Source organism: Streptopelia decaocto (assembly GCF_964273445.1).
Source record: "Streptopelia decaocto genome assembly, chromosome: 18".
NCBI lineage: Eukaryota > Metazoa > Chordata > Aves > Columbiformes > Columbidae > Streptopelia > Streptopelia decaocto.
The window spans coordinates 10,219,038-10,237,322 of record NC_138673.1 but is presented as its reverse complement, the minus strand read 5'-3'; the positions used below and the strand labels follow the sequence as shown (position 1 = coordinate 10,237,322).

The following is an 18,285-nucleotide window of genomic DNA, read 5'->3' as shown; positions in this document are numbered from 1 at the left end:
TGTCCCCGCTCTCGGGCTGTGTCGAGTGCTGTCCCCGCTGCAGCCGGGCTGTCCCCGCTCTCAGGGCTGTGTCGAGTGCTGTCCCCGCTGCCAGACGGGCTGTCCCCGCTCTCGGGGCCGCGTCCCGGCGCTGCCTCCTCCTGTGGCACCGGGGACGGGACTGAGTCGGCACGGTGACCGACCAGCCTTCAGCACCATGGGCCAAATGCCAAAAACGTGGTTCCAGCGCGTCGTTCTGCTCCTCGGCGCCCCAGCCCGTCCCTCCGCCCGGCTCGGCTCTCCCACCGGCGCTGGGGGCCGGGGCGGCCGCGCTGGGAGCGCGGAGCGGCCGGAGGTGCAGGCCTGGCGCAGGGGGACGGGAGACGCGCTGTTTGGTGAGCGGCCCAAGCGCCCGGCGCCGTGGTTCCAAAAGAACAACACCACAGTGGGGCAGCGGCGCCGGCGCTGCCACAGCCACGAGCGGGGATTAACGTACAAACCAATATGATGCATCTTGATATCGCGCTGCGCCCCGCGGTTCGTTAGGACAGACCTGGCCGTGCGTTTTGCTACAGAGCCACACGCAGCCGCTTTGGCGACTGCTCCATCTCCTCCCATCCCGTTGTTTTATTCCTCTAGGCCTTCGTAACTCAGTGCGTACTCTCTTTTTTATTGCAATCGCTCCCTTTCTGTGTCTTTGCATTTTCATTTTTATTTTTTAATTTCTGGGACTTATCTTTTCAGTTTAATCTATTAATTTCTGTTCTTATTTCACTTTGCAGACTATTTGCCGATTTCACAAGACATAATTTTTATCAACTAGTTCTTAAAGATGCATAACAAATTAATCGGGGTTTACTACAGTGCTAATGAGAGAGAAAGACAGAAAAGCCTGGGTGGTCCGTGCTTAATATCAATGTCCACTGAAAATTGCTGCTCTTACTGGCTGGTTTGATTGACTGGACTTTTAATTTCATTTTGATTTTTAAAGGCTCCATATCCTCACTGCTTTGAGTTGGCTTTTGTTTCTTTTTTATTGGTTTTTTTTCTCTGCTTTGTCATGAGTTTTAATGCGCACTTGGAATGTAAGTCGGCAGGAGGGGCCGGGGCGTTCAGAAGGCATCGCTTCTCACAAACTTCTTACAAATACCTTGATCAAGGAAACAAAAGCGCTGATCAGGTCGTACAAGCAGCCCCGGACACACACGTCACTGCTTTCAATACCGTGGTGCTCCGCAGTGGCACCAATCCCGACCCGCGCGGAGCGGGAGAGGCCGTGTCACGGGGTCGTTAGCAGCGCAGGGTTAATTACGGAGCCGGTGCCCTGCGTGCGGGTTTACGGGGGGTAAACGGTCTCGCCCCGTCCCGTGGGGTTGGTGTTGGTGGCTCCTGGTGGTGGCAGCGAGCGAAGGGCTCGGCCGCACCCCCCACATCCGCACCCCCCACATTCACACACCCCACATCCGCACCCCCCACATTCACACACCCCACATTCACACACCCCACATCTACACCCCCCACATCCACACCCCCCACATTCACACACCCCACATCCGCACCCCCACATCCACACCCCCCACATCCACACCCCCCACATCCGCACACCCCACATCCACACCCCCCGCATCCACACCCCCCACATCCGCACCCCCCACATTCACACACCCCACATCCACACCCCCACATCCACACCCCCACATCCACACCCCCCGCATCCACACCCCCCGCATCCACACCCCCACATCCACACCCCCCGCATCCACACCCCCCGCATCCACACCCCCTGCATCCACACCCCCACATCCACACCCCCCGCATCCACACCCCCACATCCACACCCCCCACATCCACACCCCCCACATCCGCACCCCCCGCAGCCGCTTTGCTTCTGCACCCTGCAAATCAGGGCAAACACCTGGAGTTTTGGCAGGAGGGCCGAGCTTCCCCGCTGGCTTGAGCTGCGTCACACTCTTAATCTCCACCCGAATGGCAGCAGAGCTGCACACCCGAGTGGTGAATCCTCTGTCATTGGCTTTGCTCTTAACGAGACCAGATTCTGGACTTTTGGGTAGCAAACACGCCTCATATTTAAATTCTGGTTTTTCTTACAAGTGTTTGCACCCGTTTGATAAGTTTGTGAGAAGTGAACTGCATGCTCGCAGTAGAACTGTAATGCATTTTAATGTTTGTTAATCCACCTGTTTAAAATGTCGGTGTCAAGGCTCTACAATCCATGGCTGTGCTGTTCATTTCATTGAAGATGCTCGATGTAATGACTGGGTGGTTTTCTTTTTCCTTTCCTGCAGGCAATGGCTTTTTTAATCTGTATGGCTTCTTATGATTTTGTTTGGGTTTTTTTGCTATGAATTGCTTTGCTGTTGTGAACCTGTCTTAGTGTGCATGATTTGCAAACATTTCAGCTATTGTGAATTTTCTCATTTTTTGTAAATAGTCCATCTGTGCTTTTCTTTTTTTCTTTTTTTTTTATGACCTTTTTCCTGTAAGTAACCGAGGTAGAAAACAATAATAAATGGTTTACAACGGACATGCTGTGTTGCTGCTCTCTTAGCTCGCAGTTTTACTATCTTGCTTTGGACGCACCAAATAACCAGTACCAATGGCAGTTTAATAAACGAATCAAACCCCCATCGCTCCGAGCGTGCGACCCGTGGCTGAAGGACCCGCAGACCAACGGTTCTGTGCAAGATGCGCTCACGGCCAAAGTTAAACCCCAAAAAGACAACAGAGCCTTTGTCCCGCCAGCAGCGCCCCGTGTTCCCGGCGCCGGCGCGGGGCGCTCGTTCCGCCGTGCCCGGCGCCGGCCCCGCGCGGCTTTAACCACCAAACCAGGAGCGAATTAGAAATCCCCGTTGCCGACTCCCCAGCACTAAGCGCAGGAACCCGGTTCTGCTCCGTGCAGACAGCAGCTCCGGCGCCAGCGCTGTGTTTGTCTCCGTCGTACGTTGTTCCATCATTACCTGGATGATTGGGGATGGGCCAAGGTGCTTAGAAGCCTTCAGCTCAGGAATTTAGTTTGTTGTGGTTTGGTTTGGTTTGGTTTTTTTCCTTAATTAAGGCTTTGTTTGCTCGTATGTTTGTTAAAGCTTATTAAAACCTTTGTACGTGGGGAAAGGTGGGAAAACCAAATATTTTGACAAACTTCTCAGAGCTCAGGGAAATACACTTGCTTATTAATGATGGTGCTCCGTAGCTGGCAAAGCCCAGCCTGGGTTGTGCTCCGGCAGCGCCTGCTGCTGGGAGAAGCAGCACAAGCTCAGTTCTAAGTCTAAACTCACATTTTTCATTATTATGAGAGCACTGAAAACCATTGGCAAGTGGAGATGCTGCCTACGTGTGGCGGCTTTACCGGCAGGGAGTAGCGAAGTTGGTGTTGGTAAGAACCAGCTCTGTAAAACCCTCTTTCAAAGCACTGTTCCACTAGTCTAAAACTTTTCTAATGTTCAGTAGCAGGAGCAGAGTTTGGTCATGATACTTTAATGATCAAGCTTAAGAAAGGGAGTGGAACTGCTGGCAGCTGCAAAATAGGGGGAGGAAATACAAAGTCTGTTTTAAATGGTCTCTTCAGTTAGTTAAGCCACATATAACAAAAAGAGGTGTGAAGGAGCTGGAAGAGGTTCTCACTCCTTTGTCTAACGCTTTCTTACCTGCTTAAACCTGCTCTGATCACCCCTGTGCCGCATGCTTTCCTTGCTGCATCTGCATGGCGTAAAGTGGCTACGAAGTGCATTGAAACCCGCTAGAACGCCGTTCATCAGCTCCCTCCAGACCTCTCCTTTCAGCCTCCAGCAGCCAAAACAGGGGCTGTGGCCTGGACCTGGTTTAAGGTTGAGGTTGTGGGTTTGTGTTGCTGAGGAGGGTCGGCTCGCGCCGGAGGTGCCTCCCTGGAGCGCGGAGCAGCTGCAGACAGCAGGCTGAGAAATTAATATAGCGAAGCCCATAAATCTCCAGGCAGCAGGTTCTGCTGAGGTGACAGTAGCTTTTGTTTTGACACAGGAAAAATGGGATCTAGAGCTATTCCCTGAGTCCAAGCAGAGCTTAAGCACTTTTGCCTCTTAGGTACATTTTTTCCTGAGAAGAGTCACAATTCTAATGTTGCAGAAAATTGTGTAAAACTCCTTCTTCATCTCCATTTCCCTCACCCCCTAAAATAATCTCAATGTTAAATTCAAGGTGGGGTTTCCGTGCTGATCTGTCGGTGCTCCAGCTTCCACCAAGGCAGCAGCAGAGCGTGCTCGGTGAAGTTCTGCCTGTGCCCCTTCAGGAGGTTTTTCTCTGCTGGTACCTTCAATAACTGCTTGAGCAGCAAGAACATTTTCAACATCAAACTTAAATGCTGCTTGTCCTGTTCTCAGCTGCTCGCTGGTCCGTGCATGGAGTTGGAGACCGGCTGTCAGACTTGAGGTCGCTGCCCTGAGTGATGGTAAAGGGACGGGGAGGAGAGGAAAGGAGGAAAACCCAAATGTCCCAGTGTGCCAGGGGCTCGTTGCGTTTGGGGTGATGCTGCAGCAGCGGGGCCCTGGGCGGTTCCTGCTGCAGACAGAGCACAGCTGCCGCTGCTGGGAACCGTAACGAGAATAATCATTCACAAGAGTAAAGAGACATAACGCAAACACGCACGGAGGGGAGAAAACGTGGGTAACCCTGTAGAAAGCAGAGCGTGGGCTGGCAGTGCCGGTTGTGCTGTGCGAGTTCTCCGTGGCAGAGCTGGCCCGTGGCGAGGCTGCTGGTGCCCCGACCTCTGTGAATACGGTTCTTAACTGTAATGCTGTTAGAAATTGGGAGCGGGGCCTTGCAGAGAACTTGAAGCGATTAGTCTTCTTAAAGCGCAGAAACGTTCAAATGTGACTGGTTTCCAATCACATTTAGCAGTGGGAGCTCAGGCTGGCCATGACCGGCGTCCCGGCCGCGGGCGCAGCAGCGGGGGCTGTGCTGGCTGCGGCGATGCTCTGAGGGTCTCTGGGCTCAGCACCACAGCCCGCTGAGCTCTGCTCTGAGGGTCTCTGGGCTCAGCACCACAGCCCGCTGACCTCTGCTCTGAGGGTCTCTGGGCTCAGCACCACAGCCCGCTGAGCTCTGCTCTGAGGGTCTCTGGGCTCAGCACCACAGCCCGCTGACCTTCCTGTAACGTGGCGTATGAAGCAGCGGTGGCAGATCCTGCAGCCGGGCAGCGGGGGGTCCCGGCCCTGCCAGCGACTTCCAAACCCGCAGGTTGTGAGAATCCCCTGCCCTGGGATAACCTTGTCCTCTGATCCGTTATCTTCTCTTTTACATAGTTTCCTCTTGTCTGCGCTGAATTTTCCCAGCCTCAGCCTCCAGACACGAGTTCTTGTCATGCCTTTGTTCCTCAGCATGGATCTGTCTTTTAATAATACTTATTCAGATAGTTTAGATCATTCATAAAAATTTAAGCAAGCGGTTTAACCAAATAGCTCATTTTCTTTGCCGACGAAGCGACTGCAATGAGGCTTGAAGCAAATCAGCGCCACTCTGCTGAACTTTCAATCTGTGCCGTAACGCGGTTCCAGCGATCCTGCCCCGTTCATTCGGCAGCCGGTGACACAGACCAGAGCTGCTGAGCTTGTGCACAGGAGTCCACTACTGCACCCCCTGCAGCCATCGTTTCATCTATTCCTACCTTGTTTATTAAAAATCAATAGTAAATGTTTGGCTTTGGGCTTCAAAATGAGAAATGCTTTCATCGGAGCGATCAGCTTGCTGTTAAACAGAATTACTTGCTTTTAGGAAGCGATTTGGTTGAGATTCCCTTTCACCCACATCATCTGCATTCACTTGAAGCTCATAATTCTCTGTGTTTCACCAGTTACTAAATTAGGGAGAATCCAAATTACATATTGGGTTTGAGTGCTGGATGGTGGGAGGTCAGGTTTTCATAGGACGCATTGGAGAAGCGTAGTGGGTGCCTTGAAGCTGCCATAGAATAGAGACAATCTTTAAGCAGAGTAAATAAGTGAAATCAGGTACCAGCTTTTGCTTGTTGGTTTGGGTTTTTTTGAATAAATAGTTTTTGTAGAATACACTATTTGCCTTTGAGAAGTTTCCCAGTTTTCTGTACAGTGAAATAACTGCAAAAGGATTATTACACTTGAAACGACACCGAATGATAATTTGGAGACAAACAAGGCTTTGTCTCACTGATGCATAAAGTAATTACTGGGCAAAAGTGCATCATTCTCATTTTACAAACCGTGGCCTGAGAGTGGTAAACAGCTGAAAAATGGGTCGTTTACTGTACATAAAGTGGAAGTGCCAAATTTTAAATGAACTATATTTGGGTTTTATTGTTGTGTTGAAATTCCAAGGCAGAAATATTTGTTCATAACAACATCCATCTGCAAACGCGCAGCGTGGGAAGCGCGGGGCGGGCGGTGCGGACGTGGACCGTCCTCCCAGCGCCGCCCCTCGAGCCGCCCGTCGTGCACCGTGTGCTGCACCTCGACTTTGCTCATTTCCTGACCTGGTGAACTAGATTTTAGTGAGCTGGATGTCACACAGCATATAAAGACAAAGGGAAACGCTTAGTGGGGCTGAGCGCGCTTGGAGATGCTTGAAGTGTTAATAGAATTGATGGAAAGCTTAGGAAGGCAATCCCGCGTGCCGCTGGGGTCCCGGCCGGTCCCCCCGGTTGCTGCGCGGCCGGCGCGTCCCCTCGCGTGGAGACGAACCGGGGTCACCGGGAACCGCGGGGTGTTCCAGGCCGGGCTTGTAGCTGCCTCTGTCCCGCGAGAGCGTCAGCAGAGGCTTCAGTCACATCCCAGACGGTCCATTGCCACTAAACAACGTGTCCTGAATGATGTGGTAGAATCCTGATCGTTCACCAGTTCTAGATAAAACTGTATTTCTCTGGCTGTGTGTTCTTTAAACGTTGAGCCTTGAGTTGTTAATCTAAAGCCTGAAACGGTAGCAGGTCTCTTTCTTCCCCGTTCTTGTTTTCTTATAGAAAGGGAGGGGGAGTCTGAGACAGAGAGGTGTGAAAGATGAAGGTTTTCAACATAAAGGGATTGTTTGGGGATGGAGCTTTTCCTCGTGCCTGCTCACCATTACACTCCATGTTTGTCCAGTAAATGGGACCCACGCCTGCCTGCCTTCAAAAGGAAAAAAAGCTACCGGGCTCTTCTGCTTCATGGTTTTGAGTCTCTGATACTTTTGAACTGAAGCCTAAAGATCCTACAAAGAGGATAACACTGCCTAATGGAAAGAATAATGCAAGCGAGAACCCATTTGAAGTGACAGCTGTGAGCCTGGCGACGCTTTGCTGTGCTGATCAAAGCCGCTGGTAACGTTGTTTGAAAAGAGGATATCGGTTCCCCCCTCTCCTGTTTCCCCTCGACCTGCGGATGATTTTCTATTCCAGGGACGGGTGACCCCCCAGCCGAGCGGCTCGGGCAGCGGAACGGGCACCGTGGTTTGGGGCAGAATCCCCCCGAGCGGGGTTCCGGGGCGCGGGGCTCGAGCGCCCGCTCGGCGACACGGGGGCGTTGCAGGACGGAGCTGCAAACGCTCCCAACAGCCCGCAGACAGAGAGGATTTCGCTTGTTAGCAGCACTTTTATGGGGGTGTTTACTTTATTCTCCCATCATTTGGGGCATTTTCTGAAGTCAGTTGCTGGAGTCAGATGTTGATTTGAGAATCTCAGCTCCTGTTTTTATTCTTGTTTTAAATCCATGTGCTTATCGCCAAAGTCTAAACGTGCCCCAAGTGCTTTAGCCATTAGAAGCAGAGAAAATTCTTTGTGTAAGATTTTTTGATGCAAGAACTAATTTAGTGATTTTGTGGCTTCTTTTTGGTTTGATTCCTGTTGTCCGGCTGTTTGTGGAGGACAGGCCCGTGTGTTCCTTGGGGACGCATTTGGGGTGCTGGGGGCTGAGCGGAGCAGCGCGGCCTGAAGCGGTGGGTGATGTCAAAGCGAAAGCTGGGGCTGCAGCCCGTGTGGAGCGCGGGGCTGTCAGACGGTTCTGGTGGGTTTCAGTCGCTCCTGTTTGCTGCGTTCTCTGCCGGGTGATGCCGTTTCCACCCCTTCATCCCCCTCTCCCAAACCTGTTTGTGCCTTGGAGAAGGAGTTCCCTGCAGCCAGCCCTCGAGCGCGTCTGTGGCCTGGGGGCAATGCATTTAAAAGCAGATGTGTCCACCAGGCTGCTTCGGTATTTAAAGTTAAACTATTGATGCAGGAAGCAGAAAAATTTATCTGTGAAAAATTGAACTCCAAATACTGGCTTTGGCTCGTTCCGAGCAGTAAGAGAGCATGAAATTGGTGTGAATCCTCAGGGCTTTCCTGGACAGCGTGTGAGCCCATTGCAAAACATTTATTGTAAAATATCTTCTAATTGCAAGGCCTAAAGTGGGCACTTTGGTCCTTTTGAGCAGCTTTGGTATCTTGTTTTCTCTAGGCAATTATAACCAGTGGATACGCAAACAAGGACGGGGTGGTTTCAGCAGGAATCCGAGCGCCTTAAACACAGTGAATGAATCGATCTCTCCCTCCACCCCTTTTGATTTTCCAGTTGACTTCCAAGAGCCGGGGTCCTGGCTGGGGGGTGTGGAACGCGCTGCGGTCGCCGCTCTGCGCCGGGCGCCCGCCCCAGCGCCGCTCAGGATGACCCGGGGCGCTCCGGTCCCTGGGTGCAGAGCCCCTGCTGATCCCCACGGCCCCCCGGGCCCCCGCACCGCTGCTCCCAGGCGTGGCGAGGGACGGCCTGGCGCTGGCGCGTCACACGCTGGGCTCTCGGCCCCTGCTCGGCGCTCGGGGGGGTCCCCGGTGCCCCGCGCCCAGGTTCCTGTCGGTCAGAGCGGGACGGGTCGTGTCCAGCTCTGCTGCTGCAGATACCTCAGCTCTCAAATGTCAATAAAATGCTGTGATAGTGGAGGCAGAAGGGTGATGAGTCGGAAGTTTCCCGCAGTACGCAGCGCAGGTGCAGTATTAATTGCGCTCTCACTGTAGTGCTGTTCTTCCAAGTCTTTGCTGGTGTAGAAGTTTGTAAACAACGGGAGGGAATAATATAGTGTGGGCAAAGTACTTGAATGACGCTGCAGGGTTTGTGCGAGGGGCGTTACAGAGGTTACTGGGAGAGCCTGAGCCGAGGTGCCGGAGCCCGGCTGCACCCTTGGCTCTCTGAAATGTCTTCTCCAGTCATTTTGCTTCTTTCTGCCTCGTTTTATCCCATCCGTGACATGGGGACAGTGTTGGCTGCTGATCGCTGCTGAGAGGTTTGTGGCAAACAACCACATAAGTACAGAAGTAAGTTAGCGGGTGGTGAGGCAGCGCGCAGCAGTAACGTGCTCAGCAGCGTGATGACGGCGAGATTTGTTTTCAGCCGAACGAGCTGATTAATGCAGCGCCTGGCAAATGTCATTGCAGCGTGGGGATTGATTGCTCTCCGTCCGTTGGGTTGATGTAGGGATCCTCCGGTGATGGAGCCAGCCCGTGGGGCTGTATCGCTGAGCAGGATTTTGCCAGTCGTGATGATCAGTCCCTGTTTCCATCTCCCGCAGCCGCGGGGGGTGCCCGGCAGAGCGCGAGCAGCCGATCGCACTCGAGTTGTTTGGAGTGCCATGTCGCACACATGCTTTTATCTCAGAAGCGGGATAAGAGCTTGCTTTGGGTGTGGAGGGATTAATTTTTCACACATCTGTCTCCAGCGCACGCTGGAATGCAATAACAGGTCCTTTGTTCGGGCTCTTTCCGCGGAGCGCCTTCTCCACCCTTGTTATTTCATTCTTCTTTTGCATGGCAAAACTTTTTGTCCTGCATTTCAAATAGATACTGAGCATCCCTGGCAGTCGAACAAGAGAAACAAACTTCGCAGCCCTGTTATTTGTGCTGCTTTCAGGGAGCGCTTGGTGATTTGAAGGGGATTTGATTGGGTTTGGCAGACGCATTTTGTTCTGTGGAAAATCCACGGCTCCTCTGATCCCTCATGGATGGTTTAGGGAGCCCCCGGAGCCCCCAGATGAGAGATTTGCTGGTGGCCGCTGGTCCCGGCCGTGCCACGGGGACGGTGCCAGCTCTGCTCCCTCCTGAGCGCAGCGGGAGGGCTCAGGCTGCTCTGAGCACGGCTCTGCGTGGAAACCAAGCCCCAGAGCCTGAGCCGCTTCCTGCCAGTGCTGCCCCTGCTGTCTGGAGCTTGGTTTGACTCTAACACCGAGGTCTTCTCACGCCAGGATATCGCAGCTCCAGCCAAACCTGTCGGGCCAACCTGACCAGGGTCGATGGCTCCATCACCAGCCAGAGGGAATTTAGCGGTTGGGTATTTGGTTATGATATCCCCAGTCTGGATGTGTCCTCCTGCATCCCACTCCTCAGAGGTTGTAGCAGTTCATCAACATAATGAAACCGAACAGATTCACATGGGCAGTGAGAACAGGATTTGTGCGGCGCGTGGGGAGCAGCAGCAGACAGCAGCCTGGGGTAGCTGTGCATATGTTTACCTATACTATTTTTTTCCCCCCAACAGCCCTATTACCATATTTAAATGCAAGTATGTCTTTTTTTAATTGATGTTTTAAGTAGCTTCAAATTCTAGCCTAGTTGTCCTCTGCTGCTTTGCCCCAGTAGATTATCTGTAGCTGAGACGATAGTGCTAGAGGTAGCGAGCTTGTAGCGTGAGGGTTTCTCTGGGTCTCTCTCTGCTCCTCTAGCTCACTGTTCTCTTTTTCTGTTGCCTCGGTTGTTTTTCTGTGGTTCTTCAGCATTGCAAAGCAGCTGTGATCAAAGTCCCGGCGCCTCTCCAGGGGCAGGGCCCGTGGTGGGGACGCCCCCGGCGCCAGGAGCGGGCAGAGCTCCCCAGAGACCCCCCAGGGTTTTGGTGACACTGCAGCAAGGGGCTTTGGACTCTTGCTGATCACCTGGACCTTGCCGTTGCCCTCTTAAAATACATATATTTTAAGTCAGAGCCTCTGGCAGATCTTTTGAATATTAATTAAGTAAAGAAACTAAATCTGCAATCTTGCTGGCAGCGTTTCATTCGTCTGTAAGCGCTCGGTCCCCCTGTAGCATGGTGTATGTCTTAGAGCTCCTTGATCTGCGGCTGTTTTGCTTTCAGAAGCTTTTTTCCTTTCCCTTTCTTTCTTTCTCTCTCTCTCTTTCTCTCTATTCTAGTTTTTTCTGCTTGATCCCAGCAAATCTGTGATCTTGACATGAGGACCTCCTCATATTTTCCATTACTGCTCTGTCTGTAGATCAGCACGTTATTATCACTTGCAAATAAGCACGGAGCAGAATTCCCTCGTTGTTTTGCAGAGCCGTTGGGGAGCGCGGAGGCGTAAGCCGAGTGCCGCGGGCTCCGCGACGCTCCGTCCCCCCGGCACCTCTGCTGCCGCGGCCCGGCGCCGCCAGGCGCCACCACCGTCCTCTCCTGCCAAGGGGATCTGGGCCACCCTTGTGCCGGCAGCAGCACCCGGCAAGGGCTCGGCTCTTCCTAAAAACGGTGCCCGTTGGCGGCACGGAGAGCCGGGACGGCGCCCTCCGGCACCGCCGTGCCCCCGCGGCCGCCCCGCAGGGACTCGCGGTACCCGCTGGCTTCGTTCTTCACCTTCTCCTTTTCTCCACGGCCAGGTTTTCCGGCAGCGGCTTATGGACCAGTAGCAGCGGCAGCCGTGGCGGCAGCAAGAGGATCAGGTAGGGGGGCCCGCGGAAGAGCAAACCCTCAGAGTGCAGGGTCAGGTAAAAGCTCTGTCGGTATTCTGTGTGGCTGCAGCTCTCCATCATTTCTCTGATTTTCCTCACGCTTATCCTGAGGACCTCAAAACAAATGGTCAAAATAAAATGATTCAATCCCAAACCAAACCCAAACTACAAGCAGAGGCCATGGGGCCTGGAGCACCTCGCAGGGGATTGGTGTGAGAACCGCCAAAACCGGGGTAGCTATTCTGATTTGTTTCTTTATTTATTCCTTTATTGTGTTGGTTTCTTTGTTTCTTTGGTTTAAATTCGAGGTTATAAAGGACACCCTAAAAAAATTAATTTGCATTTTTTTGAAAAAAAGCTTTTGTTCCTCACGGAAAGCGGGTGTTGGGTCGGGTGGCCCCGGGTGCTCCACCATGCCGGGGTGCACTCGCTCTCTGCCAGCCCGAGGGGACGTGTTCCCCTGGGGACAGCGCCTGCCGCCCGCTCTCATGAGGAACGTCAAAGCTTTTCTTCCTCTGCTTCTGAAAACTTGCATTTCTTTTCCCCCTAAGGGAAATAAGTAAACCGTTGCCAATTGCCGTTATTACCTTAGGCTTTAAATTTAGCTAAACACGTGAATTAGGGCTTTGCTCAGGTGTGTAAGTGTTCAGCACGGCCATCAGTGAGCTGCTGGCTCGCGGCCCGGCCGGGCCATGGCGGAGGTGCCGCAGTGCAGGCCATGGCGGAGGTGCCATGAGGCCATGGCGCTGGCCGCAGCGGAGGCCATGGCGCTGGCCGCAGCTCCCAGCTCACTCATGGCCCAGGCCTGAAGTGGCGGTTTCTCGGTGGCTCTTTTGGCAGCGCCGGTGGGTTCACCGAGCTCTTCCCGAAAAGCCCCGAGCAAACCGCTGCGTGAGGGGTGAGGAGGAGGGCGCAGGCCCAGGTGTGTCTCGAGTGCGAGCCCGAGGCCATGGAGGCCAAAGAAAGACATCAGGAGAACTCCGTTCCATGCAAACTGGCACTGCTTGCAGGCTACAAAGGATTATCTGTACCAGTTTCATCTTGTGGCATGTAGAGAGCGCTTAAGGGGTGACTTGCCAGACTGGTTGTGGGGATTCCCCATCTCCCGGCTTCTCCCATCGCCCCTTCATGGAGGGGAAAAAGAAACCCAAAAAAACAAAAAAGATTGATTTTGCATATGATTTTTGGAAAACAGACCTCATTGCTTCTGCCTCTTCCTCATGTTTTGCCCTTCAGGTTTTGTTTTACGTGCAAGCAGAGCTGGTGAGTTGCCCCTTAGCAAGGCACAGAGGGTTTGGCTGGATTAACATTGCTTCCCTGATTATTATTATTTTTTTAATCAGAGTGCTTTTGGTGCCCATTACAACTGAACTGAGCATTGATCAATTCTGTGCCTGAAAATCATTTGTCTTTAATTTGAGTGGTTTTTGGTTTTTCTTCTGTTGGGTTTTCTGGTTTTGTTTTGGTTTGTTGTTTTTTTTTTCACTTTTTTTTTATTTGAACTTGCAATACAAAACTAAATCTAACCCTAAATTAACAACACCCTTTCTGGCAAGTTTAAAGAGCAGTATGGTGTTTGGAAATGTCCTTCAAGCCTCAAAATTGCCTGTGTGCACAAAACTGGCCAAACTGCAAAATTGAATGGAAAGAGCCCCCCCTTCCCAGGCCGAGCTCTCAAGGAGGAAGATGGTTTGTCACCGGTCACCGGCCCCACGGCCGCTCACGTGTCCAGCAAAACACGCTCCGGGAGCAGTGGGGTTTTACCTAGAGCCATCTCCATCCAAAGACGGTTTTCGGAAGGGACATCTTGGGTTCGCCACTTCCATCCAGCAATGGTAGTGAATTGTGTTCAGGAGCAGTAGAGTCCGATCCATCTTGCGATACAGCGTATGGGCCCGATTCATTCTAAGAAAAAGGGTTGGGGTTTTTTTGATTCTTCTCAGTTGGGTTTTGCTTTTTCCTTTGCAAATTTGCGCAGCCCTCCTTCACACGTGCCCAGTCCCAAAGGCGCAGCACAGGTGGCCTTTGCTGGCCCCTTTCTGCCAGTAGATGGAGAAGAGCCCGGTCTGCGCTGCCTGCTCTCCCGGCCCGTGCCCCTTCTTTTTCTATTGCAGCGGGTGAGGACGCGGTCACCACTTCACCTCGACAGACAAACAGGTTCTTTTATCTGTCGCAGCAGCTCTGTCCTCCAGCCAGCAGCAAGGGGCACGTCCCGCTGCCTGTGCTCGGTGCCCGGTAAATCCACGTCCAGCGTAGCTGCTCCCGTGCCGGCAAGGTGACCCCAGCAGCGCTTCTCTTTACAAACCGCGTGCCCCGGCGACATCGCAGCGGCGGGCGAGCTGGGGTCCCGCGAGCACGCCTGCCGGGGGCTGCGCTGCCCGCTCCCGCTGCCGCTTTTCACAACCTCACCCATTCCGGTATTTTTTCAAATGAATTGGGACCTGGGACACAGAAAGCGATCAAGCTTAGAAGTCTGAATGCTGCAAACTCCTCCTAGACAACTTCACTATCAGTGTCACGTTTCTTTTGAGTTCACCTGACATATTTTACGTGTAAAACATTTTTGTTTTGTAACTGCTTTTTTCAAAATACAGTCATGGGGAGGCACATTTTTATCTTGCATTTGCCATGGGAGGGATTCATTTGGCAGGAGAGGGAGACAAGGAAATTGGGCAGAAGAGGGGTTTTGTTCCTTCCTCTGTGGTTCATTGACAAGTCTCAGATTTTTCCAGTTCCCAACCTGTTGCCACCAATTATTCCTCCCTGAGGACTGGAGACAAAACCCGTAAAGCCACCCGTAACCCAGCCCGATTCCCGCCGGAAGAGCCGCCGGCGCGGCCGCGGCGCAGGCTCCCCGGCACGCTGTGGTGGCACGCAGCGCGGCGACACCCCGGCACATCTGGATTTGGGGCGCCAGTCCCGCTCGCCAGTGCTGCCTTTGAGCCCCGACAACCCCTTACTGTACTTTATACTTGCCAGCTCTTAACAAATCTCGTAACGTGAGCTACTGACCTTGATGGTGAGTGTGAGCAGTTATGTTTTGTTGTTTTCTCTCTTGCTTGGTTGGGGCTGCTGTGAGAGAGGGTGTCTCTGAGGCAAACTTTCCGGCCTCTCTTACACTCGGACGTGCACACCTCCTCTCAAACACTCTTCTGAGCGCTCTCAGCGGGAAGGTTTGTCCACACCTATTAATCCTCTCTCAGTGTCCAGCTTCTTGTTAGTAGCAGCTGGTTGCATGTTTTTTGCTTGTTCGGACGAAACGGTTCAAGAAACAACTCATATCAACTCTTGAGAAATGTCTCTATTTTTTGTACACTTTCTTTCTTTTGATGTTTTTTATTAATTTCCCTTACTTAAAAAACAAAACACCTGTTGTCCCGTAAAACATTTCACATCTCCCCTTGCCTGTTCTTAGAGTGTATGTATCTGTGGGACTGAACTAAATGCATGCACTGTAGTAGTCGTACTGGTAGCAGTAGATGTAGTTGTAGAACATGCATTGTTGAGTTGATATTATAGGTATCACCAACGTGAACGAGCGTGGCAGATAAAGCATCGCCTTGGTCTGGTCGAAAGGGTAGGGCTATCAACCCAGCAGAGAGCTGCTGACGGCTTGGATCCATAGTCCCCTATTTGTTAAACCCCATTATCTGGAAGTTTAAATTGAGCCCGGCTGTAGGCAACCTACACCCTCTGTACAAGAACCCGCATATGCTGTTATGCTGATAGTAAATTTGCCTTTTTTCTTTTTCAAATTATTCCCCCTAGGAATTAAAATGCTGACTATAAGTATATTATTTTTTATTTTGGCTTAAAAAGAACTTAAGGTATTTTTTAAATCATTTTACAATCATGGTTTCTCCATCAGCCTGTTACTCGTCCATATTAGCCCATAGAATCATCCGTTGGCAGCCGTAGGCCAGACGTGCCAAGCGCAAATCACTCCATTTGGCTACGTAGATAATTCCGTGTGTGAAGCAGCTTCCTGCAGACTGTCCTGACACACGAAGCGATTGGTTTTAGGTCATAGACCCTAAATCTTGTTATGCAACAGAGTCTGAGCTATTGGTGGGTCGTACTCATTGCCATGTCACCCAGCTTGAGGGAACATTTTAAAATAAAGACTTAACATTTCATAAATATCAGCATGAGGAGTTGGAGACAAGTTCATCATCTTTGCCATTGAGCCAGCAGGTGTCTTTGCTTCTTGTGCCCGGGTTTCTCTGCCCAACTTTGAGGATTCTGTCTCAGATGAAGCTGCAGTCCGTACATGTAACAGGTGGTAACTGAGATCCCGAATTAGGCTGTTGTTTGTTTGTTTAGTGTGTTGCTTGTCAGAAAAGATCCTGCTGGGAGTAGAAAAGACCCTGTATGGCAGGGTCACCCGTTCCTGCTCCCCGTGTCCCCCGGCCGGCCCCCAGACCAGCTGTGCAGAGCTCAGCCCAGCAAGAGCTTTCCTAGGGGATAAAACACCCAGAATGGGCTTTCAAAATGTAATTAAGCATTTGCATCCGCTCCTTACCTCTCACAGAACATGAAGTAAATCACCCAAAGGACTGCCTGGCCGGAGCTGCCGCAGCGCCGGGCTGCGGGGCCGCCCGAGCTCCCCGTGTCGCGCTGGAGCTGCGACACTTTGCGTCGAGGGGGAGAGTGATTTCCCCATTAGATCTGGATGTGGCGGGGGGACGGGGGCACCCGCTGTTCGACGCGCCGGGCGCGTGATGGAGTGAGGAGTGTGTCTGAAAGTCAGCAGAGCGACAAATTGCATGGGGTTTAGGAAGCCTTGTCTTGCACTTAAAGAAGGTGCTCTAAAAATTTAATCTTGTCATTAGGCACCCAGAGCGTTAGCAAATTACGGCCATAAAAAGTGGGACAAAGATTGGTCTGTGTGTGAGGAGGGGGAGAAGCTGCCACCAGCTCATGGAGATGTAAGGAGGAGCGAGTCAAAGATCCAGCGATGAACCAATTTGGGATTTATGCGGCCTGTTGAGAGGGCTCCCCTGCGGCACAGCGGCTCTGATGGAACTGCTCTCCCTCTTTCATTCTACTATATAAAAGTACATAAAGTTTAATCCAAGCTATGTAATCTCAAAAGCCAGAACCTAACAAGTGGACCACTTGGGAGCAGCAAGCAGGCTGAAATTTCTCACTCTGCTGGAACCGCTGGTAATTATGTGACAGAGGCTGGTGGCTGATGCATCGGAAAATTAATGGCTGCATCAGATTTGATCTTGTGCCTGTTTTTATAGCCTCAGCCTGCGCTGGGGAGCGGCGGCTGAGCAGAGGGACCCACAGCGCGTGGGGCTCCGGTGGGAGCTGGACACGGAGACAAATGTCGCGTGTTGAGCCGAAATAAAAGCAGCCGGGCTCTGGACGGAGCGCCCGCCCGCGCGGCGAATGCGCCCTGCGCCTCTCGTCAGCGTCGTGCAGCTTTAGAGCGGCCGCTCGGCACTTCTCTGGGGGTTTTGGCCTCGTTACTGGCAGTATCTCGTTCTTTTGTGAGCACTACAGTTACTTGTCTGACTAACACCCCAAATCGAAAAGAAATAATGAAAGGGGAGTCCTTTCTGTTTCGGTTCAGAAGTGCCGTGCTGGTCTGGGTGGGATCACACCGGTCCGCTCCGGAACGCAGACCACACGCCAGGACAGTTCCTCTCGCTTTACTGTAGGATGCCATTTCTAAATGTGTCGATCCTCGAGGGACTGAGCTCCCTACGGTGCTGAGTAGAAAATGCAGTAGATTCAAAACAATTTGGTGCTGCTGCTGTCAGGCCCTGACCACAGCGGCGGTGGTTTTACAGGGCTCCTGGCTCAGGTCTATTGTGGTTAAAACACATCAGCTTTAATCAATAATTTTGTAATAGAAAATCTTGTGCGCTTGATAAATCATCTCCAGTGCAATTAGTGACCACCTCTGAAGTGCAGACTCGAGTACAGTGGAAGTTAATCTTTAAAGAATTTAGCGGCTAACTTTTAATAGTCTTTTCAATCAGGAGAATTATTTTCAATGGGCAAACGCTCCTCGGCAGAGCTGGTCCCGTGGCTGCTGCCGGCGCACGGCGATGGTGACGGCGCAGACGCCGCCGCTGCCGCGGGCACAGCCCGGCTCGCCGGGCGCAGGACTGGGCCGCCCTCACCGGCAGCCGCGCTCCGGCCCCACAGAGCCCTAAACCAGCCGATTTTCGGTGGTTGGTTTGGGTTCTCCCGCAGAAGCAGAGGGACGGAGCTCTTGGCCGTGGTCATTAGACTTTGTTCCACGCAAGATGCAGGCAAGTCATTGTGAAGTTTGGAACGGGGCCCTCAGCGTGAGCTCTCGGTGCAATGAGGCACTTGAGCACACGAGCGCATCTCATGCATTTTAATCACCGAGCACGTAAAGCCCTCGCTGAGCTGGGGGGTGACTCGCCTGTCTGGCAGCAGTCGCAGGCTGTTACCCATTAGTGGAACAACTACTAAATGCGATGCAGCGCACATTTTACTGACATACTATTGTGAGTATTTTCATGCTGATTCTCTCCCCAAATGCTTTAAAAGTAAATACATAATTACAGTTATTTTTTTCTCTCTCTCTCCTTTCTGAAATAGAAAACTGAAGGAGGAGCAGTGGAGCTTTTCCTTGCAGCAGATGTTAGCATGCATCTGGC

General features: G+C 52.2%; 1 protein-coding gene across 16 annotated transcripts in view; it reads left to right on the top strand.

Moving 5' to 3' along the window:
* Nucleotides 1–18,285, top strand: part of MSI2 (musashi RNA binding protein 2) — a 191,437-nt gene that overhangs the window by 156,453 nt on the left and 16,699 nt on the right. For 4 of the 16 annotated variants that reach the window (XM_082068879.1, XM_082068881.1, XM_082068876.1 and 1 more), the window contains one exon: nucleotides 11,570–11,677. The exons of 2 other annotated variants lie outside the window; for them this stretch is intronic. In XM_082068879.1, the coding sequence (XP_081925005.1) occupies nucleotides 11,570–11,677 (108 nt within the window). Of the gene's footprint in view, nucleotides 1–761; nucleotides 1,426–11,569; nucleotides 11,678–12,877; nucleotides 12,905–14,674; nucleotides 14,815–18,285 lie in introns of those variants that run through there. 10 more of the 16 variants (XR_014185676.1, XM_082068878.1, XM_082068873.1 and 7 more) reach the window with 6 other exon arrangements.